The 15094-nt window shown below is 41.0% G+C and overlaps 2 protein-coding genes across 3 annotated transcripts in view; one reads left to right on the top strand and one right to left on the bottom strand.

Moving 5' to 3' along the window:
- The window catches only part of FAF1 (Fas associated factor 1), a 487842-nt gene extending 487013 nt beyond the window's left edge, over positions 1-829 (bottom strand). Inside the window, exon 1 of the mRNA XM_052636540.1 lies at positions 364-829. Coding sequence (XP_052492500.1) covers positions 364-408 — 45 coding nt within the window. The 5' untranslated portion in view covers positions 409-829. The remainder of the gene's footprint in view (positions 1-363) is intronic.
- A 6745-nt stretch (positions 830-7574) lies between these two features.
- On the top strand, positions 7575-13496 carry CDKN2C (cyclin dependent kinase inhibitor 2C). 2 transcript variants are annotated; one of them, XM_052637327.1, is made up of 3 exons: positions 7575-8757; positions 9213-9352; positions 12764-13496. In XM_052637327.1, exons 2-3 carry the CDS (start codon positions 9224-9226, stop codon positions 13139-13141), a joined length of 507 nt encoding a protein of 168 aa, XP_052493287.1. In that variant the 5' UTR covers positions 7575-8757; positions 9213-9223; the 3' UTR covers positions 13142-13496. The 2 variants fall into 2 exon arrangements, with proteins under 2 accessions (XP_052493287.1, XP_052493285.1); XM_052637325.1 differs by lacking the exon at positions 7575-8757 and having other exon boundaries at positions 9105-9352.
- Positions 13497-15094: the final 1598 nt, after the last annotated feature.

Genomic DNA, 15094 nt, shown 5'->3' with positions numbered 1-15094 from the left:
TCAAACTCCTCACCCAAAGCACCTCATACTTAGAAGCCCCAGATTTAATACCTTCAAACTCTACACACTCTTCATATAATACAGGAAACAGTACACAGTCCACACACAAAACAACCCAACACAATACAACCTCTCCCTATAAACGACATTCACACCGTACATAACACATTCTACACACGCCCCAACACAACATAATCCCCCACAGTTCACAACACACACACATCCCAAGCCAGGTACTGTATTAAAAAAACCTGAACCACACAGCACTGCTGTGCTCAAACAAACGCTGGGAAGAGGCCACCCTGTGGGCACTGGAAAGCCACGAGGTTGGAGATGGGAGGATAATCGGGCCCAATACTTCACCTGAAAATCCGCCAGGATCATCTCCCGGTCCATGTTGGACGTCATGGCGGCCGCCGAGTTCCGCGGCTCCGGGAGGGAAGCGCGCACCTGGGAGGGAGACTGCGCCTCCTGCGGCCGTCGCCGCCGCCGCCGCCGCCGCCGGGCGCCGAAGGGCTGGCGGGCGAGCCGGCGGGCGGGCCGGCGGGCCGGCGGGCGGGGCAGTGCGGGAGGCTAGGCGCTCATGCACTCGGTAACCTTCAGGCGCCTGGGCCGCCCGCCTGTGCCCTGTGGAGCCCGCTCCGCAGCCGCCCAGACAGAGAGGTTGGTAAGGATGTGGGTCCGGTCTTACTGTCGCCGGCCAGGATGAAGGCAGGTTGCGACAGCGCGCACCCAGCTCTCTTCAGCGGCGGCGAGACCGGCGGGGGCGGAGAAAGACAGCGAAAAAGCAGGCGGGCAAACGCCACGGCCGCCTCCGCCTCCTCCGCTTCCTCCCAGGCCGCCGCCTCCGCCCCTGGTTGGCCAGAGCCAAGGCTGTCGCACATTTTGCCTGTCATCGAGGTCGCAAAGCGCCGCTTTGCGGCTGCCACGTGACTGCTCTCCTGTCAAGCGCTGGACGCGCAACTACCGGGCGGGGATCTGCGCGCGGCTGGCGGGGACGCCAACCTGAAACTGCGGGAGCTTGGAGTCCCGCAACAGGTTTTTCCGGTTTGAATTAAGCAAAGGCCTAAGGTACCGCCTCCCTCTGGCTGGGTTGGCGATCAGTTTCTGCTCCTTACGTTGTTATATAGGAGCACACATACACGTCAAGCCTCACAAACCAACTCAGCACAGTCACAACCCGTCTAACAGCATTTCATAAATGTACATTTTCTCTAACAAAGTTTCACCAAAATGCAACTTCATATACAGTCTTTTACGTCAACCTGTCAAAACCCACTTACACTCTGTCACACTCGATCCCAAGCCCTGACGCTTACATCTTCAGACATAATGTATAAAGGATGACGCCTTGCATCCTCAGACATAATTAACAAGGAGTAAGAAAGAACCAGATTCCCACGGTAGTTATGGGGCAAACATGGAAGCTGAGAAAGGTGAGAATATCCATCCCAAGACAAAGATGATCAGGCTTTGAGCCAAAAATAGACAAAGACTATGTACAGTGAAGTGTGATGGTTTGTAATTGTCGCTGGAGGAAGAGTGACAATCGAATTTGTTCAACTTTGACTTGGGAAGATATCATCTTCTGGATTGAACTAGAGCTTGTATTTGCCTTGGAAAGTATACAAAATCCTGAAAGTGTAAAGATTGATAATTTTGTGCTGTAGAGTTGAAATAGATAATAGTGAAATCACCATATAGAATCAAGGCCTGCTGCTGCTAAGTCGCTTCAGTCGTGTCGACTCTATGCGACCCCATAGACGGCAGCCCACCAGGCTCCCTCCTCCCTGGGATTCTCCAGGCAAGAACACGAGTGGGTTGCCATTTCCTTCTCCAGAATCAAGGCCTAGATCTTTGTATTCCCTGAACACGAAGAGCACTGTGGTGTTCCAAAGATCTAGGTTTATTGTGGGCTTTTTTTTCTTTAAATGAAAATAGTCTGGCCTACAATTCTCAAGTAATAATCTGTATTGAGCCCAGAATTAGCTAGATAAGGAATAGAACCCTCCATAGTCATATGAATTGAAGGGTTTCCTGGTTAATTGCTGCCCCCCCCCGAAGTAATTCCAAAATAAAGCATGAATGTGAATCATGAGGTGAAACATACTACCAGCAATTTAAGTGTGGCAATTCACTTGTCCCATTCATATATGTCGTTCTCAGCACAAGGCAAGTGAGCAAATCCTGCAAAGTTGAGATTTTTCTCTGTGATGAAATGTATGTGTTTCTGAGCCAATTCAAATCCAGTACTGCTCCCCTTCTCCCTCCCTTCTCTCCATCTGGAAATTAAAAGAATGTGGTAATGTAGAAACCAGTGAAGAGAACACTAAACATTCAGGAATATGGTTTCTAGTACTGCTTTCCCAACTAATTAGTTAGGTGAAAGTGGATGGGTCACTTAGATTCTCTGACTTCAGCTTCTGACATGACTATTTCAGGTGATGAGAAAACAATTATGAAAATGCATGGAAGCATAAAATATTTTTACAAAACAAGCATAGACTGCATAGCATTACTAGGCTTGCGTTCTAGTTCTGCCCCTTGACAAAAACAAAAAACTTCTCTGAGTCTCAATTTATTTCTAAACTAGGGCTCATAAAACTTACTTCATAAGGTGATTGTGAATAGAGTGTATAATGCTTTTCAGAAACCTTAAAGCTGTCCAAACATATTAGTTGCTATTACTTGTTATGTATGCATATGTGCTAAGTTGCTTCAGTCATGTCTGACTCTTTGCAACCCCATGGACTGCAGCCCACCAGGCTCCTGCAGGCAAGAATACTGGAATGGTTGCTATGCCCTCCTCCAGTATTACTTGTACACCAGTTCCTAAATGCTGTTCTCAGGTTAATCTCTTTTATAAAACTTAAGCCAACAAGGATTCTCTTCCTTTCTAATCACTGCTCTACGATCTTTACAACACAATTTAATACTCTTGTAATTAAACTCTGTAATTTTTTTGTCTGTTTCATCTATGCATGTTTTTTTAATATTTATTTTTATTTATTTGGCTCCTCCAAGTCTAAGTTGCAGCATGTGGGATGTAGTTCTCGACCAGGAATCAAACCAGACCCCTGCATTGGGAGCTCGGAATCTTAACCACCAGACCACCAGGGAAGCCCCTATGCATGTTTTAATCTCTCCTCAAAGTCTGAACGTTCCTTGAGATTATAAGCCGTTTCATTCCATGTTTTTATATTTGCCATAGTTCATTCATGGCAAGGTCTTGGGTATATAACAACCAAAGCTTTTGAATTTATTTTTACTGGATGTCTAGAATATACAGGTATTTTACACATCTTATTTAATGCTTACAATGGAATAAACAGAATAAAAAAACTGCTCTCAGAGGTTAAAAATGTGCCCAAAGTCATGCTATACAGTGAGGCTAGGTCAAAACTAGTGCTCTTTCCACTTACCCTGTTGCTTCTCCGCATTTTACCCTCCATAGTGTATAGTGAGGCGATTGATTCTTCTCTATGACCTAACTATTCATGGTTGGATATCCAGAGTAATTTTCTACTACAAAAATAAATACTGAGTTAAGAGAAAATTCATTTCACCAGAATTCCTTCCTTAAACAATTTCACTGCAGTGTCACAAACTAAGAGAATAAAAATGTATAGAGATTCTCTGTCCATAAGCACAAGCAAAGAAAAATGGTTTTAATATATCCATCCTCTTAGTTGTTCTTCTGCATTAACTCATGGAGCACAGTCTAATTCAAATATAGATCTTTCTCTAGAATCTCCATGTTCTTTGATCTTACCATTCTTCTTTTGAAAGGAAGTTTTATTTCATATTTTTCAAATATATATATAAGCTACCTGTAGATATTTTGCTAAATTTTTAGTTGTAATAATTTTCAATTAATCTAATACTTGCAAACATTGTACAGAATGCTCTTTTAAGCCAGCTTCCTCTAATGTTACCATGTTACACAACCATGGTACTGCTATCAAAACTAAGACATTGACATTGGCATAATACTGTTATGTTTCAGAGACTCTGTTTGGATTTTTACATTAATGTACTCTTTCTGTTCCGGGGTCCAAACCAAAAGTCCACACTACATTTAATGGTCTGTTTCCTTAGCCTCTTCCAATTGTTGACAATTACTCAGTCTTGAGTTTTGAAGAATAGTGGTCAGGAACTTTATAGAATGCCCCTCAGTTTGGGTTTGTCTTATAATGTCTTCTCATAATTATGCTGAGTTTATAGATTCAGGGGAGACCACAAACATGGTATGTCCTCATCACATCATATCAGGGACACATGATATCAACATGACTTATTTTGGGGGGTGTTAACCTTGATCTTTCGATTAAGTTAACCAAGTTTTTAAACTGCTACTCTATTATAAGTCATGAGATTAATGCTACTACAGTTAGATCCACACTCAAGTAATCAAAAACATATAATATATAATGATATATGATATAATGTTCCTTAGGGCACTAGTGCCTGATCCTGTCTTTTTCTTTTTTTTTTTAATGTATGATTACAACTTATTACAGAGAAAGGGGAAAGGATACAGGCCAAAACCAGCCAATGGAAGAAGCATTTAGAGAAAAATCTTGCTTTCCAGGGTCCTGGACTCTGAAGTAGTGGAAAAGGCCTAATATTTGGGAACCCAAGATCTGAGTTCAAATCTTATATCCACTACTTACTGGCCTTAGTCACAATTTCTATAAGTCTCAATTCCTTCACCTAAAAAGAATGAGGGGATAGTTATATTTACCTCCCAGAGATGTTGCAAAGATTAAATAATGTATCATCATATGTTATAACCAGGAAACTACACAAATATTAATCATTGCTATTATAAACTTTTGAGTTGCTTACTGTACATTTTTTTCTCACTTTACAAAAAGACTTCCATAAGTGGTATGAGAACCCATATGAAAAAGCCTACTGAATCTCAGAAATAAAATGCCAAATGCCATTTCATTATGCCACAGTAATGAAATGACAAAAAGTTCCCCTGAGTGTACCAACCTGTTTCCTACCTCCCTTGGGTCTATAAATATAACAAAAGGAAGATTTTGAAACTATGTAAATAAATTGTAAATACCATATACACATAACCATAAGTTACTCATTGAGAAACTATGTATACTTAAGTCAAAGGGGGGAAAGCACAAAATAATTTGATTATAGTCATTCTATAAGTCCTTTAAAATAAGTATGAATTGCTGAAAAGAAAAAGATTTCCATGACTATTTGTATTTTATACCCAACTAAAAGGCTCTGTTTCAGTGTTTGAGGGATGTGCCATTACTGTGTTAAAAGACAAACTACTATTTTCAATATAGTAGATTCTTAACTGTAAATCTTTCTTGTATACCATGTTAGAATTTAAGCTTGTTTACCGCAGAGATACTCACCTTTGAAATTATTTCAGTGAACTAGCAATCAATATGAAATTTTCATTGAGGGTCCTCTGTAGTCTTACTTATGCTTTCTGAACTAAGATTGTAACTTCTGTGCCTCTGGACTGCCAGTTCTGGGTTATACAATAAGTAAACAAAGCATATGCTTTAGAACACCAGCAAAGCCAAAGTGAAAAGACACACACACACAACTTCCTTAAATTGTTTAATATTTCAGCAAAATCACTAAAGTAGTCAAGACGGAAAAAGTCAGAACCTTGTTGGACTTCTTCACATTTATGTTTTGGTCTTGTATTATTTTTATTTACACATTAGGTGAATTGGTGGGACATCAAAATCTTTTCAGTGCTTAGGATCTCCAAAAATCTTAATCCAGCTCTGTAGGCATCTTAAATTACCCTAAGTTTTATTTCTTGTTATTCAGCAAAAAGAATTTTATTTCATGAAAATTATAACCCATGTATACCTATACTTCACATGAGTACAATTTAAGAATCTTCCTTATTACACTGTCTTCTCTTAGAAACCATAATAAATGCTAGACAGCAACTCTCATAAATTGGATTAATGCCAGTTATCTCTTATCAGCCAACAATACTACTATAGCATCACACCCTCCAGCTGTACTGAAGGATTACATACTAATTTCCCAGAATAATCAGAAGTAAATTATATTATTTACGGTATTTACTGGTATATATGGAATCCTAAAAGTTCTATTTGAAATGTCTAAATACACGTAAGAATCAAGAGGAGTTAATTTCTTGTGTTGTAGTTCATGTTTGATTCACATTTCAAGTTTACTTACCTAAGAAAATAGATCTGGTTACTTTTCTGTTAACAATTCCGTTAAAGGAAACACCACCAGATTGTTCAAAGTTCGAACTCTCCCTCTACCTACCAGGCAATCTGTTGCTAATGACTATCCAGATGTTGTCGGTGTGTTTCGTTGCTAATACCTACAGTGTACCTCAAGGAGCTCGGTATAGATGTTGCTTGAAAACATGCTTGCTAAAGACCGGTAATAATTAGACCACCTGTCACTTTTTGTTTGGTTTCATTTTGCCCACTGGGTGCATCATGCAACCGTGTTGGATATTTTTAAGAGCAAAAAATATAGAAAGCAGTAATTAATTAATCTTACATAGCTAAAAAAGGAAGTAAAAGTACAGAGAACCGGTGCCTCGGACGACCGAAATAAACATTAGGGAAAATACTATTCCTTTACATTTAAACACCCCTCCCCCACCCCCAACAAGTCCCATCTAAAGTAGTCAGAGAGAACTTTGACAAAAACAAAGGCCCTTCTTAGAAAACCCTTCCCAAGACCTACTTTAAAAGATTTTTTTGGCTTTAAAGTTAATTGCTTTTCTCCCTTTCCCCAAAGAAATGGAATATTTCCGCTTCAAGTCCCTGGAACATTAAGGCTTGAGTTCGTCGTGATTTCTTACCTACACCATGCCTTTAGTTTTCGTAACAATCAGTCTAGAAAAGACTTTTGCTTTTTCTGAGCACAGTTTTTTGCTGTCAGTCAGGTCTCTCCCTCCATCCCCGCGGCCACCTCGGCCCACCGCGGCCCTGAGCGTTGATCTGGCAGGTGCGAGGCCGAAGCGCTGGACTGAGAAAAGGAGGCCGAGTTTGCACAGAGCGCGCCACGGAGGTGGTGGCGGCAGCGATAGGCCTGGCCTCCGGAACTTCGAGAGCATGGCCGGGGAGCGCTGAGGCGGGCGGCCTGCCCCGCCAAGGCCCGGGAAAGACTAGCTCCGCGCCAGCCTCCTCTCTGCCTTCCAACAGTCAGAGCCGCCGAGCCTCCGAGGCCCCGCGGCTCTCCGCACCCTTAATTAACAAGCCTCTTTTCCCCACCTCCGGCCCCCCGGGCCTCAGGACAGCTCGAGGTTTCACGTCGCACCCTCCATTCCGCCCGCCAGCCAAGGAGGCCAAACCCGGCTTCGCCGGGCCGAAAGCCGCTCCAGCCCGGGCCTGGCCGCTGGGCTGGCGGGTGGGAGCCAGCGCAGGAGACAGCGGGGGAAGCGGAGAGCCGGGAGGCGGGAGAAAGGGCGCGGGGCAGGGGGCGGGGCGAACCGGGCTGAGAGCTCGAGCGCCACCAGGGCGGAGGGCGGGGCGTGGGCGGCGCCCGGCCTTCCCGCTCCCGCGGTGCTGTAACTCCGCCGAGCCTCCTTAAAACTCTGCCGTTAAAATGGGGGCGGGTTTTTCAACTCAAAAAGCGCTCAATTTTTTTCTTTTCAAAAAAAGCTGATGAGGTCGGAAAAAAGGGAGAAGAAACCGGCACCGTCTCTGCAGCGGCAAGAGAAGCAGCAATTGTTTGAGCGAAAAAAGAAGCGAGGGAGGGAAGGAAAAGACCAGAAAGGGGCACGACGCACAAGTGTCTGTAGGGGTGAAGGGAGCAGGGACCAGTGATTTGGGGGGGACCAGCTACAAAAGAAACTGTCACTGGGAGCGCTGCGGCTCGGGAGGAAGCGGTGCTACCCGGCTAGGCTCCCGGGCACAGCTGGCTGGCGGCCGCTGCCCTATCGGCGGCACAGGCTGGGGGCACAGGCCAGGGGACTGCGAGAGGTTGGCGAAGTGGCACAGGGCGCCGTTGAGCTCTCGCCGAGGGCGGAACTGGCTGTGCCCTGGAATTGTGGCGACTCGCCATACTCAGAGCTTGGCCTGAGACTTCCTAGGACCCTCCCGATCTCTGGAGCCCTCAGAAAACCGAGAAAGGAAAGAAAAGAAGCGGCGGTCGTTCAATGAGCTTCTACATTAGGAAGTCTGAACTGGCTCGGTTGTAGGCGGGAAGTTACCGGTGGGCTGCCCCGTGCAGCCGCGATGCTGCAGCGCGCTGCCTCAGCAGCCGGGGCTCCATAGACACTTCCCGCATCTCTCTCCCCCTTCCTCACGCTGCTGGGCGTCCCAGGACCCGGTGGGGCCGGCATGACCGGCTTGCCGGGGGCCCGCCGCGCGCCCGGCCGTCTCCGGAGACGCGCGCCGAGCCTGGCTCCCACGGCCTCTCAGGCTCGGCAGGGCTGCGGTAGCCCGGCGGGCGGGCTCCGGAGCCCTCCCGCACGGCATTAGCCCGCAGCTCGGCCTGGACGCGGATTAAGACTCATCCGGAGAATCGAAGGCCACGGAGGAGTCCTTACGACCTGTAACTTGAGGGCCACGGAACTGCTACTCTCGTTTGATTTTGGTGATCATCTTTAACCCCCGGAGCACATCAGCATCCAGCCACCGAGGCGCTCTCCCTGCAGCGGAGGACTCAGAACTACCCCTTCGCCGAGACGGATGGAGACCGAGCCCTTCCGAGGACCTGCCCCTGCGGTACTGGCTCGCGCGGCTCAAGTCACTACTGTGAACAAGGGTGGGTTAATACCTTTTCTTCCCCCTAAATGTCTCTTTTTCCACGGTATTTTCTGCCCTAACGTAGTCCCTTAAATCTCCGCATACATTCCTCCTGGAGATCTGTAGTGTAGGTACGTGCCAGCTCTGCCTACATTTTACTTCCAGAGTAATTTACCAGGAATATATGTGTGTCTGTATATCTCTCAGTTTAATCACCAGAATTCTTCATAGGGGTTAAGCTAAAAAGCGAGGAGCGGAGCCCCTCTCCAATGGCTCAGTTTTGCTGAATAATCACGTGTGAATCGAGGGGCGGGCTTTTGGCAGGCAGATCTTACTAGTATTTACTACCAAGCTCTACTCCAGATTAACCATCCCAGTCCTTCTGTCAGTCTCCGATGCCATCATGCAGCCTGGTTAGGAGCGAAGGAAAGGGGAAAAAGAAAAACAACTAATTCATCTTTTCCCGATCGTCAGGACCCTAAAGAATGGCCGAGCCTTGGGGGAACGAGTTGGCGTCCGCAGCTGCCAGGGGGGACCTAGAGCAACTTACTAGTTTGTTGCAAAATAATGTAAACGTCAATGCACAAAATGGATTTGGAAGGACTGCGCTGCAGGTTGGTATCCAGAGAGGTGGGGAAAACAGGTCAACAATGTTGCCTACGTGACCCGGGTTTCTAGAATAATAGATTTCAAGCTTTCAGGGGTACTAAATTTCACTGTTTTTAAAACTAGTTGGTTGCCATATTTTATATCTTTAAGTGGATCCAACTCCCCAAAATGACGTACTTTGAACAAACTCGTCAAATCCAGTAACATCCTCTATATCAAGTCGGTTCCAGGTTTGGTCTTAATTTTTGGAATGTTTTTGTGACTGTGGGGATTGTGTACCAGTCGTAGCAGCGCCGAGTTTTTTGGGTTTTTTTTTTTTAGACAGTTCTGTAAACACGTTATTATGATTATTATTTGAAGTAAATACACTGCTATTAGTGGTTTCCGTACTTTGCTCCAATAATTGACTTTAACGTTAATTTTCTTGACTACTGGCGAGGGTATTTTTTCCTTCAAATGCTTCAAGTTTTGACAAACGACCTTTCCTCGTTTGGAATGGGTGGCCTGGGCACAGGCACAGGATGTACATTTCACAGTTAATATAATACCATCCACCCATTCAGGATTGAGGAGGAATAAAAAGTTGAATTTTCTAATCAGAGCTCAGTTTATAGTGTTTTTGTCTCTGCGGTCTTACCGTGGTCTGTTCTAATTTTTAGTAATTAGATTTACAAGCAACAAATGAAACATGTCCAGCTGCCAAGTATTGTACCTAATAACTTTTTTCCTCCTCTGAACGTTATCATGTAACTTGGTTGAAAGGCTTAGAAACAGAAAAATGGCAAAGTAGTCTCAAACAGTTGCTTTATCTGAGTTCTGATGATATTCTTAAAAGCAGTTCGTATTTGAAATGCAACACTTAAAAGCTGTTTTTGAAAATCCACTGGGGAGAGGGTTTTTAGAGTGCTTTGTTTTTAATTGCAAGAATGAGAAATTTAAGTGACAGGAGATGTACTACTAACAGACGAAGTCCATATATATACCCTGTATATTTTAAATCAGAATACACTGACTTTGCAAAAATTTCAGTATTAAGGAAGCTTATAGATACTAAATTATTTATCTTGTTATTTCAGGTATATTAAGTGGGGAAAGGATTTTTTTCTTTTTCCACCTTGTAGTTTTTAACAGGTATTGTGATGATAGCAATGTCACAAATTTAACATATTGAAATTTTTCCTATTGAACATTCAAAATATTATATAAATCTCACAAAGAATGAGCCACTTAACCCTGTAAGAATAGGATCTTGCAGGACTTGTGACGAGCAGGAAGACTAGGAGATTAATACTGCAAAACAAAAGTTTTGACAAACATTTTTAATACAACTCTGCGGTCTTGTTTATATTAAACATACTTATCAAGATATTAACACCCACTTATTGTGGCTTAGTCCTAGTACATATAATGAAACACACACAAACAGGAGTCTCAAAGCTTGTTTTCAGTATGTATAATCCCGACTCTGAAGTTGTATCATAACTCAAGAAAGAACTTTCTTTCAAAACAGTTTCCAGCATTGCTATTATTTTCTATGGAATATGGCAAAATTTCTCCTACAGTAATGTTTATTTAACTGAATTACAAAAGATTTTTCCCTCTTCCTAGTGTTAGCCTCTCAATCAGGATAATATCAAAGGCCCTGATCGTACATTTGCTTTACAAAGGTCTAAGGTGTCTGGTCTCCTATTTTTCCCAGTTCAGGTCTTTAAATGTAACTAAATATTTAGAGGCAATTGTGGTAAAAATTAGATTGTGTTAATTTTTAATAACCAAAAGTGTATTTCATCTAAGTTCTTAAAAAATAAATTATGTATCATTTTTAACCACTGCCTCAAAGGAAGGGCCAAAAGTCAGCAGAGTTTTATCAACAGGGAAGCTTAACATCTTGGTCATCTATATAGTTTGAATTTATAAAATATTATTCATTCTAAATATATTTTATATTACTTAATTTGTGATTTTTAAAACAAACATTCTAAAGAGATCAGCTTTGTATGTTTTTCCAGGATGTATTTAATTTCGAGTGTCTACTATGCAATCTGTTTACTATAAATTTAGGTTATTATGAATATACCTAGGAATAAAACAATTAAAATGCTGAAATTTCCTTGCATGTTAATGAGACTATATTTTTTCACAACTAGACTATATGTATTGTATAATTTCATGCTTCTGTACAAAATACTTTATAATTATGAGAGCCTAATAGAGACCTCTTATTAGAGTGAAATATATTCAAACACCAGTACATAAGTCTTTATCATGTAAATTAGTTGTATGTTGATAGTAAATTTTAGTATCAAATTCTGGCTTTTAAAATATTGCCAGTTTACAAATAACTATTCCTAAATGCCTGATAATAACTGCTAAAGGAAATAAGATGAGGTCACCAGTTGATGAACAAACAGGCTGAAACCACAGACAAAGCTTTCTATGTCCCAAATATACGTTAAATATCTTACTTTCTCTTCTTTTGCTGAATTGAAATTAGGAAGCTACCTCAAACTTTTTCGGAGACAGTAAAATGGTAGAATGACTGTTCCATTCCTTTTAAGAACAGTTGCCATAGTCTTTTCCTATCTAATACAGTCACATCATTAATATGTTATGTTTTAGATAAATCAGTATCATTGGCAATGTAAAAAACACTTGCTTTTTTAAAAAAAACACTTTAATATTCAATAACATTTTAAATTTTCAAGTGGAGGATTCTAAGCACTAAATACACCTAGTAACCCACATGAAATAATTGCAGGGAAAAAAAATTTTAATTACTTGGAAACTTGGGGCTTATCTGTTTGGAGAGAATGTGTGAAAATTAATAATTTAAGAAAATACCAGGTTTGGATTTTTAAGAGATCATTTTTACACTAGTAAAATCAGCCTAGATGGAGTCTGGTGTGTGGAAGCATTTCTTTGAGGATTTAAAGAAGCTCATTCTCCTTCTTTTTAGCTATTAAGAAAAATTTTACCCACATTTAATTTTACAGAATCAATACCCCAGGCACATTTTATGAACATGACGAACCAAACAGAAGACTTACTTAAATCTCAAGTTCCATTTTTTATTTTAATAAATTCATGAAATTACACAACTCTTTATGGGAGACAGGGAGCTGAGTTGTCAGCGAATTTTGTACAAATCGTACTCATTCTATTTTTATTAATCAATATATCCTACTTGGTGGCTCATTTAAGATATTCCATCATAGAAGCTCAATTTTTAGAAGTTTGCTTCTACTTTTACCTAATAGTACTCATCTGCTGCAACTGAGCCCTTCAAACTCCATCACATGGGTCCTCCCAAAGCACTCCTTCACCAAAAAAGTTACATAAATAGAAAGATGGATATTCTAAAATAGTCTTGTAGTAGGAGCGCTTGAAGGATTCTACCGTTTTTTCTCCTTTTCTAGGTTATGAAACTTGGAAATCCGGAGATTGCCAGGAGACTACTACTTAGAGGTGCTAATCCCGATTTGAAAGACCGAACTGGTTTCGCTGTCATTCACGATGCGGCCAGAGCAGGTTTCCTGGACACTTTACAGACTTTGCTGGAGTTTCAAGCTGATGTTAACATCGAGGATAATGAAGGGAACCTGCCCTTGCACTTGGCTGCCAAAGAAGGCCACCTCCCCGTGGTGGAGTTCCTTGTGAAGCATACGGCCTGCAAAGTGGGGCATCGGAACCATCAGGGGGACACCGCCTGCGACTTGGCCAGGCTCTACCGGAGAAACGAGGTCGTTAGCCTCATGGAGGGCAACCGGGCGGAGGGAGCTGCGAATCTGCAATGAATGTGGGGAGGGCTCTCCCACGCTGCCTTCTGTTTTGTCAGTTAATTGATTGGCTGTCCTATTTTAATATCATTTGTTAAAATTCAGTTTTGTCATATTTTAAGCAGTTAGTTAAAGCCTCTGAAACTAAGTGGAAATCTTACTACAGCTTTATGAATATATTTAAGCAACATCTCTCACCTGCAAAACCCTGAATTCTAACATGTAATTGCAAAAGCTTTGGCTTTCTTCTGAATATTTTATCTTTCCCTGACTTTTCTCCTTGCCTCTCCCTTTGCCAGTCTCAGTACCCAACTTGGAGACTTTGTTTTTAAAATGGTTTGTCCTGATGCTTCTTTTGCCTGATTAAAACACATTTTCAAAACAGGACAATGTTTTCTGTGATTTCCACTCCTCTTATAATCCACACGTGATATGCTTCTTGCTAAGGAGAAGTAAACTGAAAGATCATGGTGTTTTAAGTCTTGACATTAGAACTAGACATATTCTATTGATGATCCAGTTAAATGCTTTTCTTTCTCTCCTCATGCCTCCCAGCAAAGATTTTACTTGATGCCTAATATGTCTGCTTTAAAATAGAGTAAGAACAACATTTTTTTGGAAATCAAACCTGAAATTACCTCAGTGTAGACTTATCCTAATATTTGATCTTCCTTTTTTCTCAAAGTTGAGTCGTTGAAAAACAGGTTTCAGAAGTAACAATCTGGAATCAAATATATGTTAGCCCTAAAAGCCACTTCAAAAAGAAATTGCCATTAAAAAGTGCTTCCCATTTGTTGATTTTTTTAAATCACAAAATGAAATAATTGGTTAAATAGTGTATTTCCCAAAAGTATACCATAAGTATGCTAAGTGTAACAATGGCTTTTTCTCCCTAAAATACCAGAAGTGTAAAATTATATAAGTTTAAGTATTAAAATGCACTGCAAATACCAATATTGAGGTGATAAAAAGCTTAGCAAGAGCATATATATATATATATATATATATATTACATGTGTCATTTATTTAGGGGCTACAGTATAATATAGAAACTTTTACAGTAAATAAATAGGCCACTCCTACACATAGTACTTGATTCCCTCAAAACTTTTTAGTAAAGACATATAAAACTCTTAATAATACATCTAGTTAAAACATTTTTTGAATGAAATGGAAATACCAAATTTCCAAGAGAATTTTCCAGTATCTACTACTTACTGTTATTTTAAAGATTTCACCAAAGGATTTCAATGCAGTTACCTCTTATAAATTTATAAATACTTTATTCATCATCTCCCACATGAACAAAAATGTTTTATGTTAAAGGTCCCTCCTGTTTCATAAGCTCCCTGCCCTCACTCCAAAAAGAACAAAATACTTGAAGGTTTATTGAAGGACATGGTTCTGATGCTTGCCCTAACAAGGACTGGAAGGTTGCAGACAAGTGGTTTTCGATAATTTATTTTTCATAGTAGTATAAAAGAATATGCAAGAAAAAAATCCTTTTCATTTGGCATTTTAAGTTCACCTTCCCTATGTCAAGTGCAACAAGATTTCAACTTCTGCCATCTCAAACCACGTTACTGAATAAATTTATTTTTGACAGCAACATGAAATTAAATGTAAAACACTTATTTTAAAGTTTGGGGGGAAAGTAGAAATTGAGATGATTTTGAAAGAAAAGGGTGTATTTTGTATTTAAGAACTAGAATCAATATACAAAATACACTGCTTGAGTAAGCTGAATACTTTCTAAACACAAGACTATTACTAAAAATAAAAGTAATACTTCTTACAAGTTGTAACTGTAAAGATAAATGTTTCTTAAAGTTGATTTAATGGACTTTTCAGTATCCACCAAGTATAACCATTAAAATCGCTCTTTAGCTATTTCGAATATAGGATGTTCATTGAAGTTAAAGAGCGGTCCTTCTGCGCTTGCTTTAGTCTCAGATGGTCGGAGCACGAAGT

The sequence above is a fragment of the Budorcas taxicolor genome, chromosome 3, assembly GCF_023091745.1.
Source record: "Budorcas taxicolor isolate Tak-1 chromosome 3, Takin1.1, whole genome shotgun sequence".
Classification (NCBI taxonomy): domain Eukaryota; kingdom Metazoa; phylum Chordata; class Mammalia; order Artiodactyla; family Bovidae; genus Budorcas; species Budorcas taxicolor.
This window is presented reverse-complemented; position numbering and strand designations above follow the sequence as displayed.

Excerpts from the sequence above, each read along its gene's own strand:
- CDKN2C (XM_052637327.1), top strand. The coding sequence starts at position 9,224 with ATGGCCGAGCCTTGGGGGAACGAGTTGGCGTCCGCAGCTGCCAGGGGG. Across the intron at positions 9,353-12,763 it reads TTGGAAGGACTGCGCTGCAG|GTTATGAAACTTGGAAATCC; the intron begins GTTGGTATCCAG and ends CTCCTTTTCTAG.